At 38.2% G+C, this 14757-nt stretch overlaps 1 protein-coding gene across 5 annotated transcripts in view; it reads right to left on the bottom strand.

Annotated features, from left to right (window-relative positions):
• The window catches only part of MED12L (mediator complex subunit 12L), a 329485-nt gene that overhangs the window by 44050 nt on the left and 270678 nt on the right, over positions 1–14757 (bottom strand). For all 5 annotated transcript variants that reach the window (XM_067737493.1, XM_067737492.1, XM_067737490.1 and 2 more), the window contains 10 exons: positions 13194–13393; positions 10021–10209; positions 9323–9397; positions 9016–9206; positions 8029–8190; positions 6002–6113; positions 3710–3799; positions 2572–2681; positions 2240–2375; positions 1289–1450 (listed from right to left, as the gene is read on the bottom strand). In XM_067737493.1, the coding sequence (XP_067593594.1) occupies positions 1289–1450; positions 2240–2375; positions 2572–2681; positions 3710–3799; positions 6002–6113; positions 8029–8190; positions 9016–9206; positions 9323–9397; positions 10021–10209; positions 13194–13393 (1427 nt within the window). The remainder of the gene's footprint in view (positions 1–1288; positions 1451–2239; positions 2376–2571; positions 2682–3709; positions 3800–6001; positions 6114–8028; positions 8191–9015; positions 9207–9322; positions 9398–10020; positions 10210–13193; positions 13394–14757) is intronic.

The raw sequence follows: 14757 nt of genomic DNA on the forward strand, positions 1-14757 counted from the left end.
TAAAGACCTTCAATTCAAGCTTATCTCTACTGAGTGTAGAAGAAGAAATGTTATTCTGTTTCTGAAAATAAAAGTTTCTTATTTTTAACATTAATTGGCACTGTCCCTTGGTCCTTTCCCTGGCATACCAATCTGAAAAAATTTTTCTTCCAAGTGACCCTGAAAATAACTGCTCAAGTTACTTTCAATAACTTATGAATGCTCCCGTTGCAAAGCTACACACACTCTTCCACGGTGGCTTCATCCAAAACCAAGGCTCACTTACCATCTGTATTTTGACTGTTTCCTAATATCTGTCTTGACATTAGACCTCTTTCCTGGGTGCCAAGACCATGTATCCAAATGTGTCACCACTGGAGAGCCCACCAGCACTGTGAACTCAACCTGCCCCTGACTCTAGCCTTGCCTCTCTCCACAACCGTGTGGGTACCAGCACTCAGGGCGCTCTGATTTACTGCAGCGCTGCATCTTGCCTACAAGCGACAGTCTCTCATGCCTTTGCGCAAACACTTCCCTGTGCCTGTACCACACTCTGCCTTAACTCCTGGGCTGACTCTTAATCCTCCAAAATGATTCAAGCGTCAATTTTCCTAAGGATCCTGTTCTGACTACCTACCCCACATCTGAATGTGTTGGCCCCTTGTCAGCTTCCCCTAGCACTCCGTACCAGGACACACAAATCTCACCACACCGTAATCATCTACTTCCTCTTAAGGGTAGGAACTCTGTCTTTCATCCCTGTGATCTCAGAAATCTGTGGCCGCTCAGTGTTCATTGAAAGAGTAACTGACCACTCTTCTCATATTTTAGAGAACCACGTTTAATATCTTATATATATATCAAGTGTTCATTAAATATTGTTCAGTTGATAAGGAAATAAAGTGCCCTCACTTTAAAAAAAATCTGTTTACTCAAAACAGTCACTACATGAAGACTTTACCAATAAAAACTTTCTCATCTATTAAACGTATTCTGTTTCCAATTCTGCAGTAAAATCAAACCCCATCTTTGCTTTTTTTTTTACATTAAGGTTTTACTTACTTTTCCCTTGGTGGGCTTCAGAAATTCACTTAAATTCAGGAACAGTTTTAAATGAAGATCTTCAAAGATCATTATCTGTATGATAATGCCAATAACCGTTGCATTTAAATGACAAGGATATGTTTTAAAAAATCAAGAAACAATAAAGTTAAGATGTTTTACATGCCCTATAGGAAGACAAGAAAATGCATTTTGTCTTTGTAAGTTCATGCATTTTTATATATAAGAAACAAACATTTACTCTTGCCTGTTTTTTGTCTATAGAGTCGAATCCAGCAATTTTGTTTCCTTTTGTGTCAATCAAGGAGCCCATAGGTTCACAAGTGATGACATCACATGTCTGTTTTGGCAAAGGTAGCAACTGTCGAACTTTGTCAATACTTTCTGACCGCTTGTCTCCCAGCTCTTTCTAAAAAAAAAAGGGAGAGAGAAGTAAGACAGAAATTACAATAAAGGCAAAAGTTAACAAGAAGGAAGTTCCATTTCCTTTTTTATAGCTGGAATGTTCTTTAACCTTGAAGACGGTCTATGGGGCAGCTTTCATTGAGAGTGGTGAGGATGTTTCATTTCTTCTATTTAAGTAGAAAATAGAACACATATAAGGACACCCTTGTTACACAACACACATCAGAGTGCTGAAATGACAAAAATCCAGAGTAGCATTTGCAACCAGAAGGCAGGAGCTGCAGCACGGAACACATTCCCCAATCCAGGGTCAGACCTCAAGGTAACCATCGGTTATTTTATTAGTAAGGTCATCGGGTATGTTAATTTTTTTCCCTGCATTGTTTGTTTGCACTTTATTTCAAAGACTGTGTTAGTGGCTGGTCAAATGAATCGAATTTAGAAATATCAATGCAAATGTTTATTTTTCAACTGCATGCTGCCAGTCGAAGGCCAAATTATCCTAAATCTAACGTTGGCATTTTGGTTATACATTTGATAAGGGATTTCTAAAGTTCCTTAAGAAATTAAATGTTTTATGAATATAATTATTTTAAGAAAAATCTCCAAGTTATATATACTTATAACTTTTGGGTACTGGGAAGCTGAGGTAAAGCAAATAGCAAAATAATCACATTACATTAAGTTGAATGCAATAAATAGTATCTAATTTAAGGAGTGACAAGATAACATGCACTAAATAACAAATCCATAAACAATGAGAACCCACAATATAAGCAGGTCACAAACTTACTTTCAGTTTCTTTACTAAGTTCATGTATGCGCGTTTGTTCTCTTCAGATCCCCCTGGGGATGCATTTGATAGGTCAGAGGCCAATGTTCCATTGATTAAAACACCCAGCATGTCAAGAACTGTTGTGAATAATTCACTAGGAGGAGAAAGAAAGCATTTGCACCTTAAAGCAAAACCAAGACACTCTTAAATAACTGAGCATTTTTATTTAAGGCACAGAATTATTAGTGGTACCGAAGAATATACGATGTGATAGAATTTGTAGTCAGTATATCAAAGCCTTCACTACACACGCATGCAGCAAAATCAGTGTGAAATGAATAAGAACATACTTGTTAGTGTGCATGTCGACGGTTCCAGAAGTAATGATCTGAAGGAGAAGAAGGGCCCAATCTGTCGTCCACTGGGTGCTTCTCTGCACTGTGTCAAACATTCCTCCCACCTTGCACATAAAAAATACAATGAAAAAATATGCACGGTGTTACAGAGAAAATACCACCCTCACCACTTTATGCAACCAAATTTTGATTGGTTTAAAAATTTTTTTAAAAGGTGCTCTAGTTTATGGATTATCTTGTCTTCTCTCTCACCTAGCTATATATTTGCTACTCTTTTTGGTTCCATTAGAACAGGAACTGGTCATTCCAAAAAAAAAAAAAAAGAAAGGGGTACTCTAGTGTAGACATGTCATCAACATGAATTACATACTAGTATAATTAGCTTTCTTTTGTCCCTAAATTTCATGATATCCAGTTTCATGACGTAATTTTCATCTAATTAAAGCTGAATAGATCAAAACCGCGGGACTCAATTATCTACAACTTTGTGTTGTCAGTTACTATTGAATCTAAGCCTGTTGTCACAATAACACTTGGAAATACCCAGTAACAGAGAAGTAAAGACAAGCGCCCAGGGCTGCTTGTTCACGCGCGGGAATTAATAGCAAATATCAGGCAAGCCATCTTCCAGAGTAGCTTTTATCTGGGCTGTACACTGAGAAAAGGAAAAGTCAGAGGATTGTGCAGTGGGCAAGGAATTTTAAACTTCTATAAAACCTCCCTGTGGGGATTTGTCTTTATGACCAATTTGATGGAAAGTTTGATAAAATTTTGCCTTAAAGGACGTTTTAATACAGTTTTTAAGCAAGTACGGTAAAAGCTAACACATCTCAAATTAGTTCTCTAAGACCTACTCTTGGCACAAATGGAAAAGAGAGAGAGATTCACTGCGGGTGAGGCGCAGAGGGCAACCCAATGCCTAAAATACCTACTGCTGTCCAGAAGCCAGACCAGACAGGAAGGACAGTGGCCAGGACGACAGAAGGTTTGAGAGACAAGGAAGTAGTAGAGAGAGCAAGCAGCAGGCCTCACCTTGGAATGGAAACTGTGGCCACAGCAGGAGTGGAAAGCTGGAGCTATTTTCACATTTAGATAAGTGTAATGAAGGGAGAACACTAGAAGCGTCTCTTACCAAATTCAGGCGGAGCTGCAATGCCTCGTGCATCATCTGTCGTGCTTTTATGTCATCTTGGTACCGTTCTTCTCTCCAATTACTTAAAATCTAAATCAGAAGATGAATGAAAACAACCCCCAAAACTTGTTTTCCCTGTTAAATTTGATTTTTCTCATATTTAAAGTTAAATTGAGCTTTTTTACTGACAGTCAAAAACAACTTCTTAGTTTAATAAATTAAAAACCAAGGGGAAAATAAAATTTTGCTTTCCTCCCCTTCCTCCACGCAGACAGAAATCTGACTATTTCTTTGTTTGGTATCTAATTACATACCCTGTTAAGAAAAATCTTATCTAATTACAGATCCTGTTACTAAGTCTTAGAAAATGCTGTAGAGGGTCATCAAGTTAAGCATTAACAAAAATAAAGATTATTTTTAAAATGCATCATTAAACTGGTCTTATAAAGATAAGTATAAAGACAGATAGAATTACATTTTATATCAGTCTTGTCCTGTATTTCTAGGGACATGCTGTGAATCCTAGCAAAAGTATTATTCTGATGTTTCATTGAAGGCTTGCTAGTTTATAAACTTGTCTTCCTTGATAAAGATATTGTAACCTATTTTGAAAAATATGACCTATTGGACATCAGTGGCATATCAATTTATTAAGTAACTGCTTCCTCACTGATTCAGACAAATGTTGGGAAGGGAAGGGTTGCTTAGCGAAGGCAAACCACAAGTGGGGAACACCCAGAATCAGATATAAGCAAAAAAATCCCAAACAAACCCATACTGCCATGCTCTGAAATAGGGCACCAAATGAGAATCATCTCAAAAGAGCTGAAATGAGTCGTATGCAGAAGTAACTGAGCCCAAGAGATGACTTGTAAGTACACCTCATGGTAAAAGGAGAGCACTTCCCAAATATCATCAAAAGATACGGATGAACCTTCCCCAAGGCAGGTGAAGGGTACAAGGCAGTTAACAAAACACACACGCTGTCATGGAGCTGACATTCTGATAGCGGGACAAATAAAAATAAGTGGAACAAGTGGTATGAAACCAGGGCAAGGGGATAGAGAATGACTGTGGTCCTACTTTTAGAGAGTGATTGGCGGGGGGATGTGGGGGGAGGACTAAGGAGGTGACATCTGAGCAGAGACCTGAGGAAGTGAGGGACCGGCCATGTTAATAACTTCCAGGGAAGGGGAGAAAACACGCAACGGCTCTGCAATCAGAATTTGCTTGGCAAGTTCAAAGAACAGTAACATGGTCTCTGTGTACAGAGTGGAGTGAGCGAGGCCATGCCGGGCAGGAAACAAGGTAGAGGTGGGAGCCAGTGCCCAGTCGTGGAGGGCCATGTAAGCCTAGACCCGGAAGTTTTATTCTAGGTATAGTAAGAAACACTGCAGCATTTTGGGCACTGGAAAAATATGTGGTTTACACTTAAAAAGGATCACTCTGGCTGCTGTCTAGAGAATAAGTCTCACATATCCAAAAGGGAGCAGATGACGAGAGGACCAAATGAGTTAAGTGTCTTGCTCATGTTCATCTAGTACCGTACCAGAAGACACGGTGTCACAGAATCACAGCCCCACGGGAGGTCTCCATCAGATGCTACCGCAGGATAAAACATCCCATATAACCAAGTCTACCCGCTCTGCTCCACTCTATACTTTCTAATTCCACTTTGATCACTCAGTTTCCTTGCGGTACACAGAATATAAGTGCTCTGAATAGTGACCAGGAGAACTGTGATTGGTGGAAAGGCAAAGTCCAAAGTCTTTGTAAGTGAACCAAAATGCCTTCTGATTTATAAATGAGTATCTTGTGCACTTGGCCAGCATCAGTCTGGCTCTCGCAGTAAAACTGAGTTTCTGAACCTACATAGCTCAAGCTGAGACCCTGCCTGCTACATGGAAGCCCAGCAGAGGAAGTGGAGAGAGGTCCCTTTTGTCGTACTGCCATGTCCCCTGCGACACAGATTGCTCCAGGACCTCTCCCATGAGGCAGGGTCAGGAGAGGAGCAGATATGACAAAATTATGTGCAATCTGCAAAACGTTACTTTTATAGTCTACAGACATTCACCCAACACGTAATTAATATTATACTATCGTTAATCTCATGGTGACTAGAATGCCAGGTAGGAGAACGGGGCATGGACGGTGTTTTCCTGCTTCTAATCAAAACATGTTGTGCCCTTATTTTAAGGGCAGTATTTGAGTTTAAGCTCAGTATTTGAAAGGAAAACAAATGAATGCCATTAGGAAAATACCTGCCTGGCTCCATATTCTACTGTACTTTACCTGGTTAACTTGATTCTGCAGAGAGGTTAGGAGGCCTTCTCGTTGTTCATCTTGTCCCTTAAGGCAGGTAAGGACCAGGGAGAGGAATGGTTGTTGACTCAAAAGAGACATACTACAAAGGAAGTAATAACAGCAGATCTAGTTAGAAAGAAAGGATTACTTCATGTGCCACATTGATGTCTTGCCCTCGGGTTACTGGCTCTTATTTATTTTACTGTTACAAAAGGGAGGGGAGTAGTAAATAGCCAGGATTACTTGAAAAGTTAAATCATATCTCTAACTAATATGGTTAAAAGTCACTGCAATACTTCTAAATAATTTAATATGTTCTCTTGCCCTCGAAAGAATTCGCAAACTAGCATTTATTCGTACTGCATACGAGTGTGCTGGGGGGTGCAGGGAGAAGAGAAGGAGTAGTTTCCATCAGTAAACTGAATTTAAAGGTACACATCAGGAGGAATATCACTTTATACACAGAATAAAATGAAGAAATTGTAAACTTCTCTTTCACAACATTCGTATTTTAGGGTCCAGGAAACAGGCCTATACGATTGTTCTGCCTGCTTTGTTTTTCAGCACATTTCTCAAGACCAAACAGCTGGGTATGGGTAGAGCTAAGTAAGATGCGCACTGAGGTCTGAGGACTCCAAAACCAGAATGCTTGCTAGTGAGCTAGGGCACAGCTCTGCCACATCCCCCAGGCTTGACTTGTAAAGTGGTTTTAAGACGTCTGATAAAAAACCCATTTTAAATTGTCATTTTAGTACCATTTCTTCCATGACCAGGAACAACTGACAAAGCATACTGACAAACTAACTCTGCCACACCGGAAAGGAAAATTTCTTAAGATGAGATCGAGGTCAAAATATTTCAATCTGCTTCATCTTACACCGGCAGAGCTGAGAGAGGCTCACTTGGGAAGAGGCCAGCTTCAGACTCTGACACACCATCTCTGCTCCCCGTGGGAAGTGTGGCAATGCACATGCCATCACCCATTAGCAAATCGACTTTGAGAATTAAAACTGAGTCATCTGGTTGACTAATAAATACTGGCAAAGATGACAAAACAACCCAACAGCATACACGCAAAGCGAGGTCAACACCAAAAGGTATCAATACTTCAGTTAAGAAAGGAGAGCGCAGACTCAGAGGCCAGACCACCTGGGTTTCAACCCCAGCTTTACACCTCCTTAGCGGTGTGTCTTTGAGAAATTTACTTCACCTTTCAGTGCCTCTGTTTCTTCATCTTTTAAAAAGGATATGATGAGAGCACCTATCACATATGATTGCTGTGAGATGTTCACGTATGTGTATAATGAGTTTTATACAGAGGCTGGCATTTCATATGGGCTCAGTAAATGGCAGCTACTAAAAAATAATACTGATTAGGGGGCAAGAAACCTGTATGTTCATGTTTTTCAATGTTAGGAATTTCCTTTTACTCCCGGGGCACTAAATTCATCACGGTTTCACATCAGAGTGTGCTCATGTTCCTTCTCAGTAACATGGTCAGTTTTCCAATAAAATTACTTGAAACCTTTTCTAGGGCATAAAATTTTAAAAACATTCAACTTGGAGGCTTATAAGTTAATATCTAGTCTAGAACAAGAGTCCTAAATGTTAAAAAGATTAGTAACTATTTCAGGGTCCAGCATGACAGAATCATAAATTATTCTATGAAATTGAAGCATAAGTACCTAAATAACAAGAAAAACAACAACAACAAAAGAACTGTTGAATACAGGGACCAAGTGGATATCCAGATTTGATTCAGCAGGTCTGAAGTCAGTATTTTTAATAGTGTAGCAGTGATTGGGGTACACAGGCAGAATTGAGAGCTAGTGTACTACATATTATAATCTGGGATCTTTGAGGAACAGGGATTTGCCTAACAGAATGTTCTCAGTTCCATATAAAGATGAAATTTCAATGGACTCTGAGTACAATGAGCCTGTGCATCTGTAGAATATTGGATTTTCTCGACTGCCCTTTAAATTCTCACATAGAAACACATCTTCCAGACGTACCTTTTCTGTTTTTGTCTGTCTCTTTCCTTTTTTGAAGAAGAACCCAAGTGCTGTCCCTTCTCCAGCTCCTCCCCAGCAGCTTTCAACACTCTTCCCTGCACAGAAGTCGGCAGCCTAGCAATTAGGGGGGCTACCAGCCACACGCCCCTGCGTTCAGAGGAACTAAAATCAGAAAAAGATGTTATACCCAAAGAGGCATCCTTTTTCTCTGCTCTCACGGTTCTAACAGAAACTCCAGAGCATCACTTTCATGCGCAGGACACAGATGATTCTAACATTCCCCCTTTTGCTCCCACACTCTCTTTCCTCTTGCCCAATACCAGACAGTTGCACACGCTCTTCAGCCATGCTTATGGAAAGCAATAAAAGGTGGGGTTCTGAGGGGATACGATAACTAAACTTTTTTTTAATTCTAGAAAAGTGTTTTTCTATGATTCTGGCTTTCTGAGCAGTAACAGTCCTTTTGTCTAACAAGCGATATACTTTTCTGTCATGGTTAAAATATGAAATGTTCCGATTATGTTTAAGTCTGTAAATAACCAATTTTTAAAGGTTCAAAATTCACTAGTTATACTTTACACCTAAATGATGAAATACAGGTCTATCTGCCTTTTGTGATTATCATTTGAGCAAAACTGCCGATTAATAAAGATGGCAGAAAGAGTGTTTATTAGGAATAAACATATTAGGAATACCACGGAATAGAGCAGCCTCAGGGCACACTAGAGAAATTCTTCTGTCCTGAATGTCATCTGTGGTTCCAAGGAGTCGGGGTCTGCTCAACCTAATATTTAGAACACTAAGATATCACCCACCCCAGCAGCATGGCCCTTTAACATATTAAATAATGATAATGGACACTTACAAGTAATTGTTTTCTTCACAATCCTGCAGCTTTATGAAAAAAATAACTGCATTATGAGAATAAAATGTACGGTTACGTGTGAAAAATTAATGATAGCCTCATAAAACTACAGAAAAAAATACCTTAGAAATGTCTTTATTCCATTCTGTCTTGTGCTACTCGTATCGGTACTTCCAATCCCGTTTGGGTTGAAGAGGCCCATACCCGAATTAGAAGAGTTATTGTTCAGGTCGGCCGACTGCTGGAATACCTCTATTGTTGCCTTGGCAATATTGTCCAGTAGGTTGTTCATTTCAGCCACCGAACCAGAGCCCTGGAGTTAGACGTGAGAAAACCAGCACACGTGTGTTTTACTTTATCCTCAAACACCAACGTGGTTTTGCTTTTCATAAAATTTTGTACACATACACGCTTTCAATATACACTCACAGGGTCCTTCAAGCACTGTTTGATCATTAACTGAAGTTCCAGCCAGGACTGCCTCAGGGTCCACTGCTCAAGATTCTGGGGAAAATGGAGTGAACACATTAGAATATTGAACGTGTTTTAAAACGTAATAATTCCTTGCACTATTCTCTTTCTCAAGAAACAGAGGAATGATCATACACAATAAAGGGATTTATATGAATCAGAAGGCTTCCAAGTCTATTACATATGCTCATTATAAACACAAAGAAATAAATAGGAACTTTAAAATAATGTGCCTTACTCTGCTAGGCACTGTAAATGAATAAGACAAACATTTCTTCTCCCAAAATCTATCTAACCAACCACCTAAAAAAATGATATCGATATTTTTTTAATAATATACTTAAGACAGTCCCTCTACAAAGCTTGTTTCTCACGTAAACACAGTACTGACTTAACACATCAATATTTATATAATGGTTATACACAGTTTGCAGTATCTGTACTACCCAGCAATAAAGTGTGGCAATTACACGAAACAGAAAATTGGGGGAATAAAAATCCCAATTTTTCAAATCCCAAAAATAGAATTAATTGAAGTTAAGAATTACTTAGCAATGACAAAAAAAAAAAAAAAAAAGAGGCACAGTAACTCTTGCTATAAACACAAAGAATGTGTCAAATAACAAAACCACAATCTTTATACTATTATCACTCACCTGAAGAATGCGTTTAATGTGCTGTCTTTGTAGGTTGTCCCCCTCTGTACATTCTTTAATGCCATGAGGATAACAGATCAGCTGCAATAATTTCTGTGCTTGCATATTTGAGAGCACAGGGTCCAAAATAAGTTCTTTGTCTGTGCATAATCTTTCAGGTTCTTTTAAGCAATGCTCTCCTACCCATTCCTAAAAATAATGCAGCAGTTATATTGACAGGCAGAGACTTTCATCAATATGTATACGTAATATGTACTAAACTCATGGTGCACAACAGAAAGCGGACAGGAATCTTCCAATTTAAAAAATATTAGATGGAAAAAGTGGGAGGGAAAAGGCTTACAAGCAAATTTTCTAGTATTTTGACTCCTTAAAAATACAAAGTAGAATCTTGGTTATAGAAAATTTTTAAAAAGGAATGCAAAAAAAGAAATAGGCAAAAAATACAGCAGGGGCAGAAAAAGCTAAATAAAGAAAATACTGGTATGTGTTTTCAGTCAGAGAATGAGGCCTTGCTCTAAGTAATGTTTTGTAATCATTTTTTTTAACTTCCTATATAACAGTAGTGATTCTATATTATAATATGTATTCTTCATTTTTATGGAATGCACTATAATATATTCCACTGAATAGATAGGACATAGTATAACATTGAGAAAATTGTCTTCCTTTTTTGATATCATTATGAATAATGTTACCACTGTAAATAAATATTTGTGCACATGTATTCTCTGTACGATTATTTTCTTAGGATAATTTCATGGAAGTGCAATTGCTGGGTCAAGGGGGATAGCAAACATTTAAGGCTATTGATGCATATGGCTAATGGACCTCTGGGGAGTTTCCACCAAATTAAAATTCTTTTAAACAGCTTTTCTTCATCATTTTTTCAAAGGCAAGTTCTTGTACTAGATGGGGTAAGAAATCATCAGAAGTACTAGAGCCAAACTTGAACCCAGATATGTTTCTGAGGAAACCTGTTTCTTAACCACCTCATCAGTGGCTCAAGGCTGGCTGTCCATTAAAATCACCTGGGGAGTTTGTTAAACTTCCAAACCCAGGCCCCATATCAGAGCAATGAAATCAATCTCAGGTAATGCTACCCAGGCATCAGCAATTTGTTAAGCATCAAAATATTTTTTAAACTCTCCAGGTGACTCCAATGTGTACCCACACTTAGAAACCAACGCACAGCTCGGTACCCTCTCAACATCTATATGACTAATAGCTAACTTTTACCATGGTTACAGTATACCTTAAGGAAAACATGACCCTGTCAACATTATATCTATAGCAAAGTGAAAAAGAGTATATATGGTAGGCCTTTTTATAGAAGGAAGGAGAATTTAATGCAAAATGGAAAGAAAAACCAGAAATAATGAAATTGATCACCTAGGGCAGGGAGGAACCCAGGGTAGGAAAGATGAGGGAGGGAGATGTACATCTCTCTGAATACACACTATTGCTCCTTGACCTTTGGAAGTATGTTACTCTAAAGACAGAGCTAGGGTAGAAAAAGAAATCTAAACTGAACACAAACAAAACCAAATGAAATCAACTCTATTTCAAGTGAATAACATATCCACACTGAAAGAGAAAGGTCAAATAACTTTTTAACATAATACTGTAAACGCTTAGGGAAAAAAGAGCTACAAACAAATCCTCAGCTCCTTTTAGTAGGCTGGTTTTTCACAGTGGTATAGTGGTAGTAATTCTGAACCTACTTCAGGTGTTTTGTAGAATTCAACCAATGAGTAAATGGTTGATGTTATTGGTAGCCAGGGTTCTTACTGTGGAAGAAGGCGGTATTAATATGGAATGAGGGAATGCAAACAAAAATTTGTGCAGTTTGATTGGAATTGGAGGTATCGGTATAAACTCATGATTATACACACACACATTTATGTACATGGATGTTCTTTTCCCCCTAGATCTGTCTGCTGAAAGGGCCTAGAAGCAATGAACACACATTGTGCATAGCAACAAGCACACGTAGTGCTCGGATCTTGGTTTCTAAATACCGTCCTCTACTAAATGGAACCAGGGTTCCATGAAGGAATGAGTAATTCCAGGTCTGGGGCAGGGAAGTATAAGATAGGCCAGAAAGTAAGAAAATACTTGTTATTTAAAAAAAAAAAAAGAGAGAGAGACGTGTCAAAATAACACAAGAGTCAGCATGAAAAGATTGATTCACACTGGACAAATGTGGGATAATTTGAACATGAAAATAACTGAGGACAGTATATTATAACATATATGAAAAAAAATGAATGAGTGGAAGGAAGGGAGGGAGGGAGGAAAAGGGTAGGCTCTTCCTAGAGTAGAAAGCAAACTGATAAATGTGGAGGGAGTGGAAGAGTTGGGAAAAGCCATTTTGCAACCATTGTAGTAAAGACTGGTGTGGACAAGAATCAGAATGGATGCTATATGTGAGGTGGGGAAGAATGATGAGGAACAGAAAACTCGCACTGTCTCAGAGTGTCTCCCCAAAACTGTTTATTAATTGCAAGGGAAAAAATAATAACTATACAATAGAAAAATCAGAAAACCATACAATGGAGACAACTTGATCAAAATTAACGTCTCCGGTGAGGTGCAAATGAACCTCATGTGCCTTCAGATGTGATTACCTGAGAGGAAAGAACATAACATACTTCTACAGTATCCTGGCCAGCAAAGCATAATCTGAAGCTAATCTACAGGAAACTTCAGACAAAGCCAATACTGGGACAACTGACAAAACTGGAATGTGGCCTATAGGTGAGAAAAAATTACCATGCCAATGCTACATCTCCTTACTTTTGATAACTGTAGTTTGGTTATGTTAATAAATGCTGTAATATTAAAAAGTAAAGAAGAATAATGCATGCCATCTACTCTCAAATGGCTCAGTAAAAAGAAAAACATTAAAAAGTATATGAGGCCACATTCACACACACATAGAATTAGGAAGCAAATGTGGCAGAATGTAAAAAATGACTGAATCCGTATAAAGGGCATACTAGAGTTCTTTATAATTATTACAACTTTTCAGCAAATTTGAAATTGTTTCAAAATAAAGTTAGCAGGAAAAAGAGGACCACATATGTACAAGTTTCCTACAATATTGGGCATTTCTCTCCAAAGAACAGTTACATACTCAAAGTTAAAGGCCAATTAAATCTGAAGAATACCTGTTGACAGATAGTCCTCAGTACATATCTAGCATATTCTCTTAAATTGGCAGTTTCTATGGAAATGCTTTTCCCACAGGATTTTGAATTTTGTGAGGCAGTCCAGATATCATCAGCATTTCCATCACGTCGTAAACCCCTCATGGTGAAGTCGTCATTCTTTAAAGAGCTGACATTGTTACTGCCAATTTTGGCATCTCCTAAATAACAGAATCACAAAAGCAAAATCACAGACGTTCAAAATATTGCCAAATATTTGGGAAATAAATGAGGCAAGCATTCAGGGATTTAAAATATATGAATGGGATCATCATTGCATAGTCAGTTGTTCAGCAATAGAGAGAAGGGATTGAGAGAGTAAATGCTAGAACCCTGAGAAGTTTCATCAGACATGGGAAAAAAACCAACCAAACAAACAAAACAAAACACGTTCAAGACTCATTCTTTATTTCGTTTACAGAATTAAGTATGCTTTCACCAAACTTGGAAAGGCCATTATGAATCACACTTAATCATCACAGAACATTGATTTCACCAATATTTCAAGCATGAACGGTATTCAAATTCATTTGACTTATAGACAAGGAAAAAATGGGTTACTCACCCTTCTAGATGTCCCTTTTCCATTTCTTCTCTTACAATGACTTATTTTCTATCCATAGGTCAAGAGAAAAGTTTTGCCTTAGCCCACCTTACTAGCAACTTCTTGACAAGAGAGATTTATTTCCCTGGGAATGGAAAAGGGCAATGCATACTAAGGAAGCCCTGGAAAACAGGGCATTCATTGAATAACCCATGTCTTTCACTTTCCTCTCTGTAAACATCCAAATTAGAAAACCTCACCTGATCAACCTCTAATACACTCAATAAAACGAAGCTCAGGAAAGTGTTTTCCTCATTACAAGGTTCTGGGGCCGGGGAGGGGAACTGAGCAGAATGGTTGAATAGCTGGAAATAAGAAATCTTCTCTAGCCATGAAAGACGAGTAATTGTCATATTTTAAAAGTGAGAAATTAATATAATTTGGTGATAAAGATTGCCAAATGACAACAGAGCCTCCAAACTCTTGCCTGTTTACCCACAGGATCGTAAGCGTTGAACAGGAAAAATTCCTGGAACCAACAAATGAGTTTAGATGAGGCCCTCACGGCTTCACTGTAAGTGAAACCAAGGCCGGGTCAGTGCAAAAAGCCTTTTAAAACCCACAGGTCAACCAAGAAAAAGTTTTGACTCTGCTAAAAAAAATTTCAGAAAATCAGAATTGCTTAGTGAATATTTGCTTATAAAATCATAAGAGGAGGGGAGGAATAAATAATACATTTCAACTCATCAATATCTTATTACGTATTATACATTTCTCATTCAAATACTCATACAAAAAAGTACCAAGTTCACTCCACTCACAGACGTTTGTTTAATTCAACAGAGCTCTTCAGGAGCTGAAACAAAGACCAAATTCTACATGTACCAACATTTAGCATGTTTTTTCCAACCTTAGGTGTATAAACAACTATTTCCGCACCTTGAGGTAAACTACTACAGAAATTAGAAAACAAATTCTATA

This window comes from Pseudorca crassidens, chromosome 5 (assembly GCF_039906515.1).
Source record: "Pseudorca crassidens isolate mPseCra1 chromosome 5, mPseCra1.hap1, whole genome shotgun sequence".
Classification (NCBI taxonomy): Eukaryota; Metazoa; Chordata; class Mammalia; order Artiodactyla; family Delphinidae; genus Pseudorca; species Pseudorca crassidens.